Below are 17,802 nucleotides of genomic sequence, written 5' to 3'. Positions count from 1 at the left end.
AATCTAGATTTTGAAAACTCCAAAATGTGGGGCTGTTTGGACCTGTAGTTTTGGTTCAAGCCCTCTGGAATTATAGAAGCCATTTCAGAAATCCAGATCTGAATTTGAATTCAAGCATCTTCAAGCATTTTGGCATGCTGAGGTCTGGGATTTTGGTTTAAGCCCATCTCTGCTTTAGAAACATGCTCAGGGAAGGTATATGTTTTCTCTTGCAAGCCCGTTTATTATAAATTTTAACATTATTCAGTGACAGCACCAGTTGGAAAGTGACTTTTTGTTTCTCAGCATTTATTCTTTGTCATGCTTCCTATTTCTGCCTTTGGGACTAAAAACGGAAGGAGTAGAAGGGAAAGAAAAATAAAAGCAGCCCAAATTAAATGTAATTGTTAAGCAGTCACCCCCACAGCTTTCAGGGCCAAGCGTTATAACTGCTCCCCTTTACACAAGGTTGGATTTAACAATATGTGTTAAATGATCATGTGCTTTAAATGAAACATCTCTGTCACCAACAAACTGAGCATTGCAAGAAACAAGAGGCTTAGGTATTGGACATGTGCAGAATTCAAAAAAGCCTCCAGCAGCTCGACCCTATTAAGCCATAATGCAATATAGTTTGTCTGTAGACAATATCCAAGGGAGAAAGTTCTACAGAGCTCAGTGCTATGGATGACTTCTTACCATAGGCAGAGTGGGAAAGGCAGAGAGGAGAAATGCAGAAAGAATAAAAGGGGGAGAGGAAGTGTAAAAGCAAGAAAGGTGCAAACTACTTGCAGTGACATGAAGGCCTGTGGGGGGAGGAGCATTGTTGTTACAGTGCGTCGGATGAGAGATGGGGAGTCAGTGACACTGTGAGGGGGATGGGAGGAAGCAGGGATGGGGAGGGGAGTTGGGCTGTGTGTCACAGGGAGGAATGAGAGGAGGTGTGGAAGTGTTATTGGATTAACTTGCAGTAATTTTATCTCTGGGGTAAAGACTGATGCTCGTCATGGCTCCTGTCCCTACTAGCAGTGATATGCTAGGACTTTGGTCTGTTCCGCATCACTTCTTGAGGCGGGGGGGAGTTAATGTCTATGTGGCTGCTGTTCATGCGTATTTGACACTTCCAATAGAGGTGAGCGATGACATCTCTGCTTTCTTTCTCTTTTGCAGCTTTCACAGGTGGCCAGCCACCAAGATAGCCAGATCTCAGATCTCACAAAATTCAGATTCTTCTTCAGTTTCAAATATCTGAGCTATTATCTTTGGAAAATCATGGAATACAGGAGTGATTCCAGGAGACTGGAAAAGTGCACATATACTGTCCATCTATAAAAAGAGAAATAAGGACAACCCAGGAAATTACAGATCAGTCTGTACTTCTGTACAAGGAAAGAAAATGGAGCAAATAATTAAGGAATATATTTGCAAACATCTAGAAAATAATAAAGTAAGAAGTAACAGCATGGATTTGCGAAGAACAAATCACATCAAATTAACAGGGCAACAAGCTTTGTGGATGAGGGGGAAGCAGTAGATGTGGTATAATTAAATATTAGTAAGGCATTTGAAACAGTCTTGCATGACATTCTAATTAACAAACTAGGGAAATACTACCTAGACAGAGCTACTATAAAGTGGGTGTATAACTGGTTGGATAACCACTCACAACCCTGGTCTATGCTAGGACTTTATTTCGAACTCCCCCCCCCCCCCTTAGGTTGAATTTATAAATGGAGTATCCACACTGCATAGCCCGTTATTTGAAATAATGGGCTGCTTATTTTGAAATCTGTACTCCCCAGTGCTTCCTGGAGCTCTAAGTCAAGGTAGCATGTCCACATTAATGGAGCCTGCCTTAAACTAATTTCAAGGCTTCCCTGTAGTGGGGACACACTATTTCAATTTTGTAAAATCAGGAGTTATTAAGTTGAATTTAGTTAATTTGAAATAGTTTCCTAGGGTAGACATGGCCCTCAGAGAGTAGTTATCAATGGTTAACAGTCATGCTGGAAGGGCATAATGAGTGGGGTTCCACAGGCATCAGCTCTGGGACCTATACTGTTCAATATCTTCATCAATGACTTAGATAATGGCATGGAGAGTACATTTATGTAGTGTGCGGATGATACCAAGCTCGGAGGGGTTGCAAGTGTTTTGGAGGATAGGGTTATAATTCAAAATTATCTGGACAAACTGGAGATATGGTCTGAGATAAGCAGGATGAAATTCAATAAGGACAAATGCAGAGTATTTCACTTAGGGTACGTCTACACTTGCTCCCTAGTTCGGACTAGGGATGCAAATGTAGCCAACTGAAATTGCTAATGAAGTGGGGATTTAAATATCCCGTGCTTTATTAGCATAATCTCTCCCATGCACTATTCCGCTCACCAGCTGATTCGAACCAGAGAATGCGCTTCAGGACGCATTAGTTCAAATAAAAAAATGAGGAGTAACATTAGTTCGAACCAAGGGGTTTGATTCGAACTAACGTGTCCCGGAGCACACTTCCTGGTTCAAATCAGCTGGTGAGCAGAATAGCGCACAGGCAAGATTATGCTAATGAAGTGCGGGATATTTAAATCCCTGCTTCATTAGCAATTTCGGTCAGCTACATTTGCATCCCTAGTCCGAACTAGGGAGCAAGTGTAGACGTACCCTCAGAAAGAATAACCAATTATACGCATAAAAAATGGGAAGTGACTGTCTAGGAAGGAGTACTGCAGAAAGGAATGTATGGGTCATAGTGGACCACAACTAAATATGAATCAACAGCGTGACACTGTTACAAAAATTGCAAACTTTATTTTGGGATGTATTAGCAAGAGTGTTGTGAGCAAGACATGAGAAGTAATTCTTCTGCTCTACTCCATGCTGATTAGGCCTCACCTGGAGTATTATGTCTAGTTCTAGGTTCCACATTTCAGGGAAGATGTGGACAAATTGGAGAAGGTCCAGAAAAGAGCAACAAAAATTATTGAAGGTTTAGAAAACATGATGTTTGAGGGAAGACTGAAAGAATTGGGTTTGTTTAGTCTGGAAAAGAGAAGACTGAGAGGGGACATGATAGCACTTTTCAATTATCTAAAAAGTTGTCAAAAGGAGGAGTGAGGAATTTATTTTCCTTACTCTCTGGTGATAGGACAAGAAGCAATGGGCTTCTTTTTGGACATTATGAAAAACTTTCTGTCAGGTTGCTTAAACACTAGAATAAATTGCCTAGGGAGGTTGTGGACTCTCCATCATTGGAGATTTTTAAGAGCAGGTTAGATAAACATCTGTCAAGGATTGCCTAGATGGTGCTTGGTCCTGCCATGAGTGCAGGGGACTAGACTTAATGATTTCTTGAGATCCTTTCAATCCTATGATACCACTCTCCTCTCTTTAGAACCGACAACTTGCTCTAGCCAGTTGTGCATTCTGTTTCTATAGTGCAGTGTGATTGAGTTGTCTATATGTAAGCATAAGGCCCTGGCCTGCCCCTCAAAGGAAAATCACAGGATCCCAGCCCTGATTACTGGCAACAATATGCACATGCCCCAAGCAACACTTTTGAGCTGCTGCAGCATTAGAGACTATTAGAGGTTATCATCAGTCTTAAGACAGGGGCGTGCATAGGAAATAGGAATGTGGCAGATAAGTGATCTATCACATAGACTTCATTAACCTAAACTTATCAGAGAAGTTTCCAGTGAGAGGAGAAGGGAAAAGGGTTTTGTTACTGAAAAGTTATATCAGACAGTGAAAGAAAGAGCACTTTTGTATCTAAGGGCTTGTTTACACTGCCACTTTACTGCGCTATTGTACTACTACACCCCTGCTGAGAGCAGCAAGTTATAGCACTGTAAAGCTCCAATGTAAATAGGCAACTGTTCCACCATTGTGACATGGTCACATGATTCCCAAATGGAAAATAGCTGAGAATAAAGAGAAGCGGGATGGAACACAAAAGTGAATGGAGAGACTAGAATCTGACTTTCTATAATGTCTTTCCTACTTGAGGAATCATATATGGGTACATCTACACAGCAGAGCTAAAGTTGAATTAAGCTACACAACTTCAGCTACGTCAATTTTGTAGTTTAAGTCAAAACAGCTTAACTCGGCTTTTGGTTCAATCTACACAGCAGGAAGTCGAAGGAAGGGTTCTCTTCCTTCGACTTCCCTTACTCCTCATGAAATGAGGCTTAGTTACCATGAGTCAGAGTAAGAAGTCCTCCAGCTGAGCATTATTTTGAAATAAAGGCTTGTAGTGTAGACACACTCTTTGTTATTTCAGAATAATGTCAGTTATTCTGAAATAATGCTGCTGTGTGGACATACCCCTAATGTGCTTCATAAGTCAAAATCTTTGGGTATGTCTACACTACCCTCCTAGTTCGAACTAGGAGGGTAATGTATGCATACCGCACTTGCTAATGAAGCCCGGGATTTGAATTTCCCGGGCTTCATTAGCATAAGCGGGGAGCCGCCATTTTTAAATCCCCGCTGCTTCGAACCCCGTGTAGCGCGGCTACACGGGGCTCGAACTAGGTAGTTCGGACTAGGGTGCCTATTCCGAACTACCGGTACACCTCGTTTCACGAGGAGTAACGGTAGTTCGGAATAGGACCCTAGTCCGAACTACCTAGTTCGAGCCCCGTGTAGCCGCGCTACACGGGGTTCGAAGCAGCGGGGATTTAAAAATGGCGGCTCCCCGCTTATGCTAATGAAGCCCGGGAAATTCAAATCCCGGGCTTCATTAGCAAGTGCGGTATGCATACATTACCCCGCTAGTTCGAACTAGCGGGGTAGTGTAGACATACCCTTTCTGTCTGTCTGTCTGTCTATCTAAAGAGATAAGGGACTTAGCAATACTAGGAGATCTCCTTAAGCTCATAGGGTATGTCTTCATTGCAGAATTAATTCAAATTATCTGCCTTCAAATTACTTCTCTTAAGTTAGCTTTTCTTGAGTGAGTTCTGGTACTACTATGAAATAATACTTGAGCTGCTGTATTCATAGTGCAGCTTCACAAAAAATTCTGAGGAGCCTAACAGAGCAGTTGGCCCAGACACTGGGATTAATTCACCTCATTCCTAAGAGAATCAGGGGATGTCACTCACCAGACGTGAGCAGAAAGGATTTCAAATAACAAACAACCTTTATGACAGCACTGCACAGTATATCAAGTATGGCCTTCTCTGCTGCATAAGACAGAGGAGAAAATAAAAAGGAAGGTTTCTCACGAGTGTTTTATCCCCCTCCTGCTTTAAAATATCTGAGGTAGGTTATTGCTTAGTTGCTTTGAAGGAGCAGCACATTTTGAGAGGGAATTTGAAAGACTTGGCTTCTGGTGGTGAGAGAACCAGGCTGCAAAATTTAGATCTGAATCTGCATTTAAGACTTCCCATGTTGTAGGGGTGATTGGAATCTGGGGTTTTTCTCTGCTCACATATAAATCCTGCAAAATTAGAATCTGAGCTGAGTTCGGATTTCAATCCATACCCACCTCTGAATTTACAGAGTTCAGATCTGGGGGCTTGGTCAAAGCCCAATTCTTGTTTCTAGCATATTGGGGAACTTCACTATTTTTATATTAGCCAGGACCTTCCTTTCCCATTCAGTCATTTGTCCGCTAACCCATAGTGAGTTTTTTACAAACTCATAAGAACGTCCTTGGTCAATTCAGTTACACCCAATTAAATGCAAGTTATTACAGGGCATTAGCTCATCAGAGCCTAGCACAAAGACTCACCACTAAAACAGGAGACAATGAGTCACAAAAACTGAAGTGCCAGTGCTATTTGATATAGCAATGGTTGGGAATCACTGCACTAGAGGTGTGCTCTAGTGCTGAGGAGGGAAAAGTAAATACCTCCTTAAACTAAATTTCATCTCCCATTAGCAAAAATCTAAAAAAAAACAAACCCTGTCATCTGTATAACCAAATATTAATCAAAATATTTTTGGAGCTTCTGGATTGTTGTTCACGTAGTATTTCAGCCACACAAAGAAACAGAAATGCTAGATATCCAAAATGTCTTTACCAGTTTTGTCTAGATCGGGAGAAAAGAATGCCCTTAATAGAGATGGAATTTCTAAGATTCAAACAAATATTACCATCGGCAGATATTAATTTCTGTCCTCTGTAGTGGCAAAATCATGTCTGACCTGGGTCAGACCACTTTTGCTAATGGAGAAAAGGCCAATGGAAGTCCAGTTCTATTTTTCAGAACCAGCAGTTTCAGAGGAACCTCCAATTTTGGGTGCCTCAGTGACACCAGAAACCAATCCCAGAAACTTTTGAGTCTGTTTCAATGCTGCTTATGAGTCAGAATTCTACCTTCAAGGTGAGGTTTCCAGTGAAATAAGACATTTCTGGTTATTTTTCTCGTTTCCATGATAAAGCTGAGTTCCATAAGGCCAGTGAAAGGAGAATATACTCTTTTTTATTTATTTTGTTAAAGGTTGTATAATGAAAGAGTAAAGTTCAGCAATGGTAAATATAGGAAAACCAAACGAGTTTAGGTCAAATACTAAGGGCAATAAACATATACAGGTAACATTTTATGAGCTTTTAAAGGGAGCTAAATGAGCTTCTAGGGAGCAGCATTATAATTTGAAACCAGTGGTGGAAAAACAATGTAATATGAAATGTAGCATAGCTAGAAAACCCAGTCAGCCTAAGAAACACAACAGATTATAAAACAAATGCAAGCTGGATAGGTTGCTATGTGCATAGACCTGCTTAGCGCCTCTCTGTGATCCTGATCTGATCAGCTTTCCCTATCACTGTACATGGTGAACCTGACCTGGAGTGACTCTTGCAGCAGCTGAGGGAGTCCAGATCCAGAAATTCATTTTATATGCCACTGTCCCCAACAAAAAGAGAGAGAGATTCATAAGTAGGACTGACTAATTCATAAAGGCCCTGCAGTGTATTGCCACTAGAACTCTGCCAATGGATTCTCAGCCCTTAGCACTGCTTTTCCTGAAGAGAACTGGGGGTTACTTCTCTGCGTGCTTGGAGAAAACCATTATTAACTATTATTATTTTATTTATTTATCTGTTTACAATTTATTACATCGTTCTCACACTACTGCTGGCACAAATGGTGGAAACTAGTTTCTTCCATCTGGCAGTCATTTTCTGCTTCCATCCATTCTATGAGGAAAAAAAATGTACTAGCTGCTTAAATTTCCAGTCCTTGTGTATAAAACCATAAGAAGGCCTTACTGGGACAGATCAAAGGTCCACCTAGATCAGTATCTTGTCTTCCAACAGTGGCCAATGCCAGATGCCCCCAGGGGCAATGAACAGACCAGGTAATCATCAAGCGATCCCACCCCGTCATCCATTCCCAGCCTCTGACAAACAGAGGCTAGGGACACCATTCCTACTCATCCTAGCTAATAGCCATTGATGGGTCTATCCTTCATGAACTTATCGAGTTCTGTTTTGAACCCTGTTAAAGTCCTGGCATTCACAACATCCTCTGGCAAGGAGTTCCACAGGTTGGCTGTGCGTTGCATGAAGAGTCACAAGAAGGCTGCCCCCAGTCTAGTCCTAATCATTGATGAGGTATGGGCAAGGGGAAAAGGAAATCAGACACCTGTAATCTGCCATCTCTAAAGTCTGTTATTTCATAAGTAAATGACATTCCCATGAGAACAAAGGTCTAGTTGTTCTGGGAAAGTGCAGGAATCATGCAAGCAGGTGCACTGCAAACTTCTATGTATAGTTGTGTCAATTAACAGCTCAGGATTGAGGTTCACTCCTGGATATAGTTCCCTCCAGGATTCCTATTCAGCTTTGCTAATACCTTCAGTCTTGATCTTTAGCATCCCCTGTTTTCAGCAGAGAGCACCAGTCATGATGGATTATGAAAGTTTTTTTTATCAGGGAAGGCCTAGGATGAGTTCAACATGTGAGGTTTCCTAAACAGATATTTAAACTCAGGTAACTGACTTAGGAACCATGCCACCAAATCCCGCCTCCCGACATGCTTGCCTTGAAGTTATGCTAGGAAAAGCCCTTGCTAGACAGTCGACAGTGTCATACTTCAATCTTCAGTTTCTCCTATGACCACATCAGTACATTCAGTCAATACAGCTGCTAGATGTGTTTGATCCTGAATAACAATTGTTAAAAATAGAAAAACGGGACCCCATTCTGCTCTGGTGTAAGCAACTCTCATTGACTTCAGTAGGGTTGCACTCACTTATGCTGAGCAACAGACAAGTGAGAGAGACATTGTGACTCGCCTGCCCTCTTTACCTCGAACGCAAACATTTGGCAGTGAGTATTCCACCAGACGACTTCAGCATACAGTTAATTCTAGAATCACAATAAGGACCCAGCCTTCTAGTCGCCGTTTCTCCTTTCTCACACAGTCAGCATGCACATTAGGTCAGTGGGATCAACACCAAGGACTGGAGTCAAGATATGGTCCTCAAGTAAGGACTTGATGATTTGGCCCAATACAAATATTATCACCAAGTTTACTGATAATGCCAAATGTTTCCTTTGGGGCTAATATTTAAGTCTTGCTGCACTCCACTGCATTTGCGTATTTATATCAAAACTGGTCATTCCTAATGCACCGTGTATGTGCAAGCAGTTAATGGAAGATCATGTTTAATTATCACTTACAAAAAATATCCTGAGAAGTTAGTGTTCAGTGTCCAGAGAACAGCACTTTCAGACGTAAATAGCCTTGGCCCGGTGTCAGGGAAGCCATGGAATTAGTTTAAAAGAGGGTGAGTGGAAAAAAATCCACATATCTACTTAATCGTTTGCTGGTGAGGATATATTTGGTAGATTCCTGTCCTGTTATGAATTCAGAGACTGCTCTGGGAGTGCATTGCTTTGTGGCAAAGTAGTACTCTCAGTGTGGCTTTGATGACAAGTAAGGGAATGATGCTTAGCAATGTGCATTGATATATGCTGACAGATGTTTTGTGATGCTACAAAAGAGTAGGAAATTCACACACCATGGAAAGATCCTGGCCTCTGGAACAGTTACTCACCACACTGCCCCGGCCCCACCCCACTGGAGCAGCTGCTTGCCATGTGGCCCTGGCCCCAGCCCGCCGGAGCAGCTACCTAAACACGCGGTCCCAACACCAGTCGCCAGAGCAGCCACCTACTATGCGGTCTCAACCCTGGCCACTGGACCAGCCACCTGCCATGCAGCTCCTGGCCCTGGCTGCTGGAGCAGCTGCCCCACAACGTAACCCTGGTCCTGGGCCCAACCATGGGAGCAGCCACCTGCCACATGGTCCCAGCTGCCGGAGCAGTCATACCACTCACCTTTCAGGTTCAGCTGCTGCGTGACTCAGAGAAGGAGGTGGGTGGACTTCAAATTTTTTGTGCACATCTGCACAGGCGCCTACCTTAGAGGGAACACTGTAGAGTTCTGAAAACCAAGGTCCTGCTTAGCAAGCTTGTTTCTGCTAACTGTGAGCCCTTTCCTTTGGAACAATTCAGCACAGTCCTATTTTCCTGCATTCTCATAAAACTAGCCAATTAGCCCGTCATAAGATGGGATTTTCAGGTCTTCTCTCCTGAGCTCTCTCACTCTGTCTCTCTCTCTCTCTCTCCTCCTACTGCCTCCTCCCCTCTCTCTCAGCTCTCCTCTGCCTCATGCCTCTCTCTCCATCTCTTTCTTTCTCTTCTCCCCCTCCTGTCTCTCACTCTCCCTTTCTCTTCTCCTCATCCTCCTGCCTCTCTCTCCCCTCTGTCTCTCCCCACCCCCCTTCCCCTTCCTTCCCTCCGTGGTGCTTGCTGAGTGCTGCCTGCTCAGCTGGGCTTCCGTGAGGGAGGGGAGTGAGGTGGTGACGTACACAGCCAGGGGGTGGGAACGTGTACCACCCCGCCCTCCCTTCCTCTTCCACCCCGGGGGAGCCCAAATGGCACCTTGCACTGCTGGCTCCCCGGGCGGCCTGGCTGAGGGGCGCAGCACTCAGTTGAGTGCCACAGTGGGAGGGGAAGGGGGCTGGTGACATACATGGCCCCACACTCTGGCCGTGTACGTCACCGCCCCGCCCCCTTCCCCTCCCTCCGTGGTGGCTCGGCTGAGTGTTGTGCGCTCAGCTGTGCTGCCGCAGGGAAGGAGGGGCAGGGCAGTGACATACATAGCCAGGGGGCGGGGCTGTCTATGTCACCACCCCCCCCCTTTCCCTCTTCTGCGGCAGCTCGGCTGAGGGGCGCACCACTCAGCGCCACGGTGGGAGGAGGAAGGGGGGGCGGTGACGTACACAAGGACTTTGGCTGCGGCCAGTGGTTGCACCTCCCCCTCACCAGGTCTGCTTCCCACCCCCCTCCTCCCATCCAGCCCCACGGCCCCTGATCCCCCCCTGCTCTGCTTCCCTCCCCCCTTCCTCCGGGCCCCTCCCATCCTGCACTCCAGCCCCACAGCCTCCAATCCTCTCCAGCTCTGCTTCCTACCCCCCTTCCAGTGCTCAGCTGGGCCCCGGTGGGGGAGCAAGCGGCGGCAAGTGGCCCTTTGGGGTCTGCGCTCCCCATGTGTGGGGAGCGCGGACCTCAAAAGGCCGCTTGCCGCCCCGGGCCCAGCTGAGTGGTGTTCCCCAAAGGGCCGCTTGCTGCCACTTGCTCTCCCGCCGGAGCCCAGCTGAGCAGTGCAGTGCTGGGCCAAATCGCCACCGAGGGAGGGGAAGGGGGACGGGGCGCTGACGTACACGGCCAGGAGGCATGGCCGTGTATGTCAGCATTACAGACTCACAGACAATGGGCTACTATATATATGATTACAAATATCAGTAAATATATTTTACCTATCCCTTCATTTAATACAAACATAGCTGGTATTGGGTCACCAATTAAGTTGATTACAATGAGCAAAACACTACTCCATTGGCAGCATAACTAACAAATCTAAGCAAAGCTGAATGGTATTTGCATATGAGTAGTCGTGTGGCACCTTAGGATATGTCTACACTACCCTCCTAGTTCGAACTAGGAGGGTAATGTAGGCATACCGCACTTGCAAATGAAGCCCGGGATTTGAATTTCCCGGGCTTCATTTGCATAAGCCGGGCACCGCCATTTTTAAATCCCGGCTCGTTTGAACCCCGTGCTGCGCGGCTACACGCGGCACGGACTAGGTAATTCGGACTAGGCTACCGTTACTCCTCATTCGAACTAGGAGGGTAGTGTAGACATACCCTTAGAGACTAACAAAAATATATAGTACCATGAGCTTTCCTGGGTAAGATCCACTTCATCAGATAAATTGGAGTATGAATAATAGAATCTAAGATGTTGTGACGGGGCGAACAGGCCCCGCACTGCAGGGCCAGGAGTAGCCCAGGCCTAGCTGGCGGAGAGGGCCCCGCCCTTCCGGCCCTGCTGGGCATGCTCCCAGCAGAGGCCAGGTATAAAGGCAGAGGGAGCCCAGCAGGCAGGAGGACAGCTGGGGGAGAGAGGAGACCAGGCCAGGCCAGGCCAGGCCAGGCCAGTGTTTTTGCAGCCGCTGGGACCAGAGCCGCTGCCAGTGCTGGACCCAGACACCGAGGAAGCGGACCCCGACTCCGGGAGACCGGAGCGTCCCCACAACCCCGGCAGGTCCTGCCTCAGAGGCCAATGGGCCCCCGGGGAACCGGGGCGCGGTAGGAAGCAGCCCAGGGCAGGGGATACAAAGTTTGGCTCCGTGTGTATCGGCCGGATTCCCCGCCGAGCCGGCAGGAGCCACAGACCCTGCCTGAAGGGCCCTGGGCTGGGACCCGGTGGAGAGGGAGGGCCCGGGTCCCCCTACCACGCAGGCCCGCCCCCCCAGATAACCAGGCCTGGGGCCAGGAGAGGCTCCTCAGAGGGACTAGGCCTGTGATACCATATATCCCCTGATAGAGGGGCCTGGACTTTGTGTTGGGACATTGGATACCGTATATCCCCGGATAGAGGGGCCTGGACTTTTGGGGACTTTGGGGTGCGGTATAGGCCCGGACTGAGACGCGGGTTAGTAAAGGGGGGTCAGCAGCCCCCATCAGGGGTGTACCCCCTGACAGATGTATATAACAGCAAAAGAAATACTTGTCAATTGTAGGAGCCATGATAATGAAGCTAATTTAGTAGGCTGGCTGTGTCCCATTCATAATTTTTTATGTGAAAATGCAGATATTAAAGGTAAGGGAAATTGGTTTTGTAGGGTGTTAACCAGTTAATGTCTTTATTGAAGCGAAGGGTAACAGTGTCAAATTTGTAGATGAATTACAGTTCTGCAGTTTCTCTCTGTAATAACGTCATAAAATTCCTTTGTAGAAGAATGGCTACTTTTAAATCCATGATTGATTGACTAGGCAGGTATTTATATGGACACACCGAGAGTGTCTCCCCACTTCCCAGCTAGCTGTAAGGGAAGCGTTCCTTCAGCTCCTGCTTACACATGACTTATTCATTCCTTAAACATGATGCTTTACTAACTAGTGACCAGTTGATAGTCTCAGCTTTTCAAAAATAAATTATTTATCCAAGTAGAGAGCAGAACAATAGCATTTGACCTTTAATATATAGCAAATAATTTAAGTGAACATTTTCCCAGCAATCCATGGCTTGAATATTGTTTGTCTATGCTCTTTAGCGAATATGGCCAAATATGGAGCATGTTTGCCATTAATATGACTGCAGTGGTGAGAATGATTCATAAATCAACGATGAACCCAAAATTCACTGAATAGCATACACGAAAACAAAAACTGAATCAGCACTAAATATGATAGATTGCCCCAAGTTTGTGTGGGATTGAGTCATTTTAAGCAATACCATACAGAATAAAATTTCATTTGGTCTCACTGTTTTGAATTTGATTGATTGATGTGCAATTCTGTCCTATATTGTAAGGAACAGAAGGATGGCAAAGAAGAAAGGGAAAATCTTGTGTTCAAGGTACACATTTGCATTCTGTTCCTGACCATTGCCTTGGTCCTCCTGTACAATGATGGACAATTATTTATGTCTTAGTTTCCTTATCTCTACAAAAGAGGTGAAATTAGAGTGATACTAACCTATTTCACAAGGACATTTGGAGGCTAAGTTAATGATGGGAAAGTGCTTTGAGCACCACAGGCAGAAGACGTTAGGGATACATAAAGTATTAGCAGAAGCAAAAATTGTATATTGGGCATTGTTTTGTAATAATCAGACTACACATTGGGAAATCAAGAATTGCATATTACTAGGCTTTAATTACCCCCTTTAACAGAATTGGTTATAAGAAATCTGAATGTAAACAAGCAATTGCCATGATTCTATAACTTGTCTGTCTCTTTCTAACAATATGTATAAAGGATTATAATGTTAGCTTTACCATGTGAAGCAGTAGTTTAGTTAAGAGGTTACTAATATCGGTTCAAGATCCTGATAGTCACAAATGTATGACATTGTATCCCTGAAATGTTTGCACCATGATACCAGTCAGTTTGGAGCAATTCAAGAGAGAGAGCAATTTAGAACTTGATCCAAAGTTCACTGAAATCAGTGGGGGGGTTTTCTATTTACTTCAGTGGCATTTGGATCAAGCCCTTAGTACACAGCAATGATAACCTTGCAGACATGAGCAAAGTGTCTTTGTTTAGGTATGTGCTTTATAGGGTTAATGGGACAAGTCTACAGCACCCGCAGTATGCAATTTTTAAAGGCTAAGAATGCAGTCAAATAAAAATCAATTTCTCTTAGAACAAGGAAGAACCCTGATCCTCAATAATTCCTATTTCCAACCCAAACTTAGCCTTTTGACTCTAAGCAGTTTTAGCAGCCCACTCCCAGGGTTCTTGTCACTGAAAAATAGTTAAAATAAAATGCAACTTTGTCAGAGACCAGAAAATTTTAGTGCAATTGGTAAATGTTTCTAAAAGCTGTGAACAACTGAAAACAGAGGATCTGAATGGAAACTTCTATGCAGCCTTAAAACAAGTTATATTCAGAGTCTTGTTGCCATTATTCTGTTTGGGCCTCTTGATATTTTATTTCTTTTGTACCTCAATCAATACCCCTGAACTAGAGGTGGGTCCAAAACTAATTGTCATATCCAAATACCCACAAGCTTTGGTAACGTTCAGATCTGGAAGTGAATGTTAACACTGACACTGGCCTGTATTTTGATAATGAATTAACTCAAAACCTGGATCTAGAATCAACCCAACTCCAGGAAAGTTTGGATCTGAATCCAAATCTGAACTTTGCCTTTTAAGCCATTTCTTCCTTGAATTCATGACATGCAAAGTGCAGTGGAATAAATTAGGTGGTGCAAACAATGTGACATAGGCTACAATAAAAAGAAAAATGCTAATATGAGTAATTATTGCAGTATGTCACTGTGCTATTTAAAGGCTGCTCACTGCATGCCAAAGAGTGCTCTGGGCAGGGTTTTCATTACAAAATCCTGCCAAAGCACTTCCTGAGGGGATAATGATAAATATAGATAGCAGAGAGCCAGTCTCAATCCATCGCATTGCATAGCAGCAAAGCACATGCCTGAGGGTCCATCAGTCTCATAAACCACTAGATATGTGAGTTGGCTCAACTCCCTGAATTTTTCCTGAATAATTTGGCAGACTCCAATGAAGGATTTTCAGGTACCCTTGTGGTAGCCTATATAACCCACACTAGGGAGTTAGTTACAATTACACAGCACCAATGCCTCCTGGGTAACCTTTATTTCAAGACCTTGATTAATCAAGATCGACTATTGTCACATTTCATAAGTCCAACCAATTATTTTAAATGATATTTTATTGTTTGTCCAATGTATAAGTTGGGTCTTTCCATTTCATCATCACAGAAGAATTAACAAGGAAATGTTGTAAAAACTCAAACTTCATAATAATATTCAGCACGATTCCCACCCATGGGCACACGAGCTGGTAGTTTTGTTATTGGTCTCTTCTCAATCACTATGTTAGTGATCTGTCCCTGCCATTTGATCCAACGCTGCCAAACCTGTTCTCATTCAGACCCCTACTGCTCAGATTGTAGGATGAGCTGGAAAATAGTGCCAGCACTCACAGAGGAAAATGGCCAATGTAATGGGGCAGTCCTAATCTTAGCCCTCATCTACACTAGGGAATTATTTCAAAATAATAAGCGAGGTTCCTCACTACCAAGCCTGTTATTTCGAATCGGTACTCCTGCTTTCCTTGGGGAATAAGCTTATTTCGAAATAGTTATTTCAGGAGTTCTTATTTTGAATTTAATTATTTTGAAATAATTTCCTAGTGTAAACAGACCCTTATTTTCCTGGCCAGTATCAAGCAAACTAGAAAGGCTTCCTTGCAGAATGGCAGAAACTAAGCAGAGGTGGTATAGTGCTTGTACTGATGCAATGGCAGAAGGACAGCAAGGAAGCGGTTTGTGCTTCCTCTGTACAGGAGCAGATGGAGGCATGTGAAGTGTCTGCCACATAGGAGTGCAGTTCTGCAGGCTGCTGTTACTTATGTCCTCCCTTCATTGTCCCAGTTGGGACGTCGCCGGGGTACAGAATCAGTGGGGTGCAAATAGGCCCTTCAGGAGATGACAGGGGGCCCTGGGGGCTGGTGATTCAAAAGGGCCTGGGGCTCCCAGTCATTGCTCTGGGCCCTTTAAGTTGCCACCAGAACACTACATGACATGATCTGGGCAACACTGAGGCTACCTGGGGGAAGCTAGCTGCAGTCCCACCCCTTCTGACTGAGGCTCCATCCCTTTGGGGGTGCAGAACTGCCCTCCCACCTTGCCCGGGGGCCTGGAAGTCTTTCAGCCCTGCTGGGTGCAAGCCTGCCCTTGAAAAACCTGCTCTTCCACTCTGATCCACCCACACTATTTTCTGCCCTGCCCCCGTTTCAGAATGACCCTTGTGCCTCAGGCTGCTGTGGAAATAGCCCAGAGCTGCCCGTGCACATCACAAATGATCCTTTTCATTTGGGATCATTCCCAGGAGCAAAGGGTGGTGGAGGGAGGATTATGTCTGTGCTAACACCAACCTCTTTGAATACAAAGCATCTCTAGGGTAATGGTAAATCTGGCCCTAGTAACCCTAATGACATAAAACTGAACATCCCGCGCCTCCCCTTCCCTAAAGCCCTGCTCCTGCCCTGCCCCTTCTCTGAAGCCCTGGCCCACTCACTCCATCCCCTCTCCTGCTATCCCTCCTCTTCCTCACCCTCACTCCTTCAGCTGGTTGGGTCAGGGGTTTGGAGTGAGGGAGGGGCCTGAGGACTCTGGCTGGGGTTTTGGCTGCAGAAGGAGGCTCAGGGCTAAGGAACTGGGTTCAGGTGGGTAGGATGAAAGCTCCAAGAGGATGCAGGAGGGAACTCCAGGCTAGGGCAGGGGGTTGGGGTGCTCGGTCCCAGCAATGCTTACTGCAGCTCCCAGGAAGTGGCTGCTAGGTCCCTGTGGACTCTAGTACAAGGAGGCTCCATACACTGCCCTCAAGCCCACAGGCACTACTCTTGCAGCTCCCATGGGTTGCCGTTCCTGACTAATGGGAGCTGCGGAGCTGGCACTTGGGAAGGGAGCAGTGTACGGAGCCTCTCTGGGCCTAAGGGCCCTAGCAACCTGGTGGACACTTCCAGGAGCAATGTGGAGCCATGGCAGATAGGGAGCCTTCCTAAGCCTTGGGTCCCTGCTGTGCCGCCCATTGGACTTTTAACGGCCCGGTGCCAGGGTCTCTTTTTGCTCAGGCACTCCAATTGCAAAACCGGACAGCCCTACATGTGGCTGTCTATACACCGAAGCCATGCCTCCTCTGCTTGCACTGCTATCTTTAGCCATGCGGTTACCCACAGCATCCCCACTGCTGGGGCCTCCCCCTGCCTCCAGCAGAAGGAAAAGGATCTGGCAAGGGGGAGGCAGCAAGGAAAGGCTCCAGTAGCTCCCATCTGATGCCCGTCCCCACTGCTAGAGTCTTTACTGCTGTGTGTAGTTGCCCATTGCATTGTGGACAGTCTGCCTTTCACTGCAGCATTTAGCTACATATATCCTAGCTACTTCTGCAAGCAGAGACAAGGCCTCAGTGAGATGGATTGCTCAGCCATATTTGTATGGCATAGGCTTCTCTCTAATGCATGCATAGTGAGCATGGTGGAACATTAACATTTCATATTTTATGGCGATTTTATGTTTTTTCAATGTGTTCCAAAATACATAAGTATCATGCAAATACTAAAGCCATAATGGCCCTAAATATTTGAGAAGACGGAAAACTACTAGCAAGTGTACTGAAGGGAATAATTTTGCTTTCGCGGGACATATGCTGAAAGACTCAATACGTCTTTTATCTCTCTTACATCTGTAATTTCATGAATTTGGGGATTGGAGATGAAAAGATCTGAAATGTACTATTTTCACTCACGTATAATCTCGGGAACAGAAACTCAGTTTTCTTGACTTTAGAGGGCAAGATAGTACCTATGGCTTCATATACTCAGTAAACCATGTACTGTATGGCGTGTGCAGATATCTTTATTATTATTATTTTACTATCAGTGCCCAGAAGCCCTGATCAGGATCACAACCAATTGTGCTTAGCTCTGTACTAACACCGAGGTAGACATGATCCCTGCCTCAAAGAACTAGCTATATATTGTATGGGAGATTATAAATTGCCCATAAACCTGCCTAAGGGCAATGTAGGCAGAATACAGCTGAGTAATCATACTGAACAAAAATGCAATAGAGGATTTTTTTGATGAGCTGATGATGACTATTTGTAGCACCTGCAGTGGCATAAGTATTAGGAACAACAAGAAATTCTCAGCTGGAAAAATGTCTACTGTAGCAATTCTGAGCCTCTGTAAAGAATTCTTTGTCCCTGCTGAAAGTCTGCCAGGAGGCCTGGATTAGTTGTC

The 17,802-nt window shown here is 45.2% G+C and overlaps 1 protein-coding gene across 3 annotated transcripts in view; it reads left to right on the top strand.

The window, feature by feature from the left end:
* Positions 1-17,802, top strand: part of LBH (LBH regulator of Wnt signaling pathway) — a 213,409-nt gene that overhangs the window by 146,155 nt on the left and 49,452 nt on the right. Inside the window, exon 4 of one of the 3 annotated variants that reach the window (XM_075925344.2) lies at positions 1,150-2,250. The exons of the other annotated variants lie outside the window; for them this stretch is intronic. Coding sequence (XP_075781459.1) covers positions 1,150-1,311 — 162 coding nt within the window. The 3' untranslated portion in view covers positions 1,312-2,250. Of the gene's footprint in view, positions 1-1,149; positions 2,251-17,802 lie in introns of those variants that run through there. 3 annotated transcript variants of the gene reach the window in all.

The sequence above is a fragment of the Pelodiscus sinensis genome, chromosome 3, assembly GCF_052426305.1.
Source record: "Pelodiscus sinensis isolate ZL-2025 chromosome 3, ASM5242630v1, whole genome shotgun sequence".
Lineage (NCBI taxonomy): Eukaryota > Metazoa > Chordata > Testudines > Trionychidae > Pelodiscus > Pelodiscus sinensis.
The sequence above is the reverse complement of the archived record's forward strand: the minus strand, read 5'-3'. Positions and strand labels throughout refer to the sequence as shown.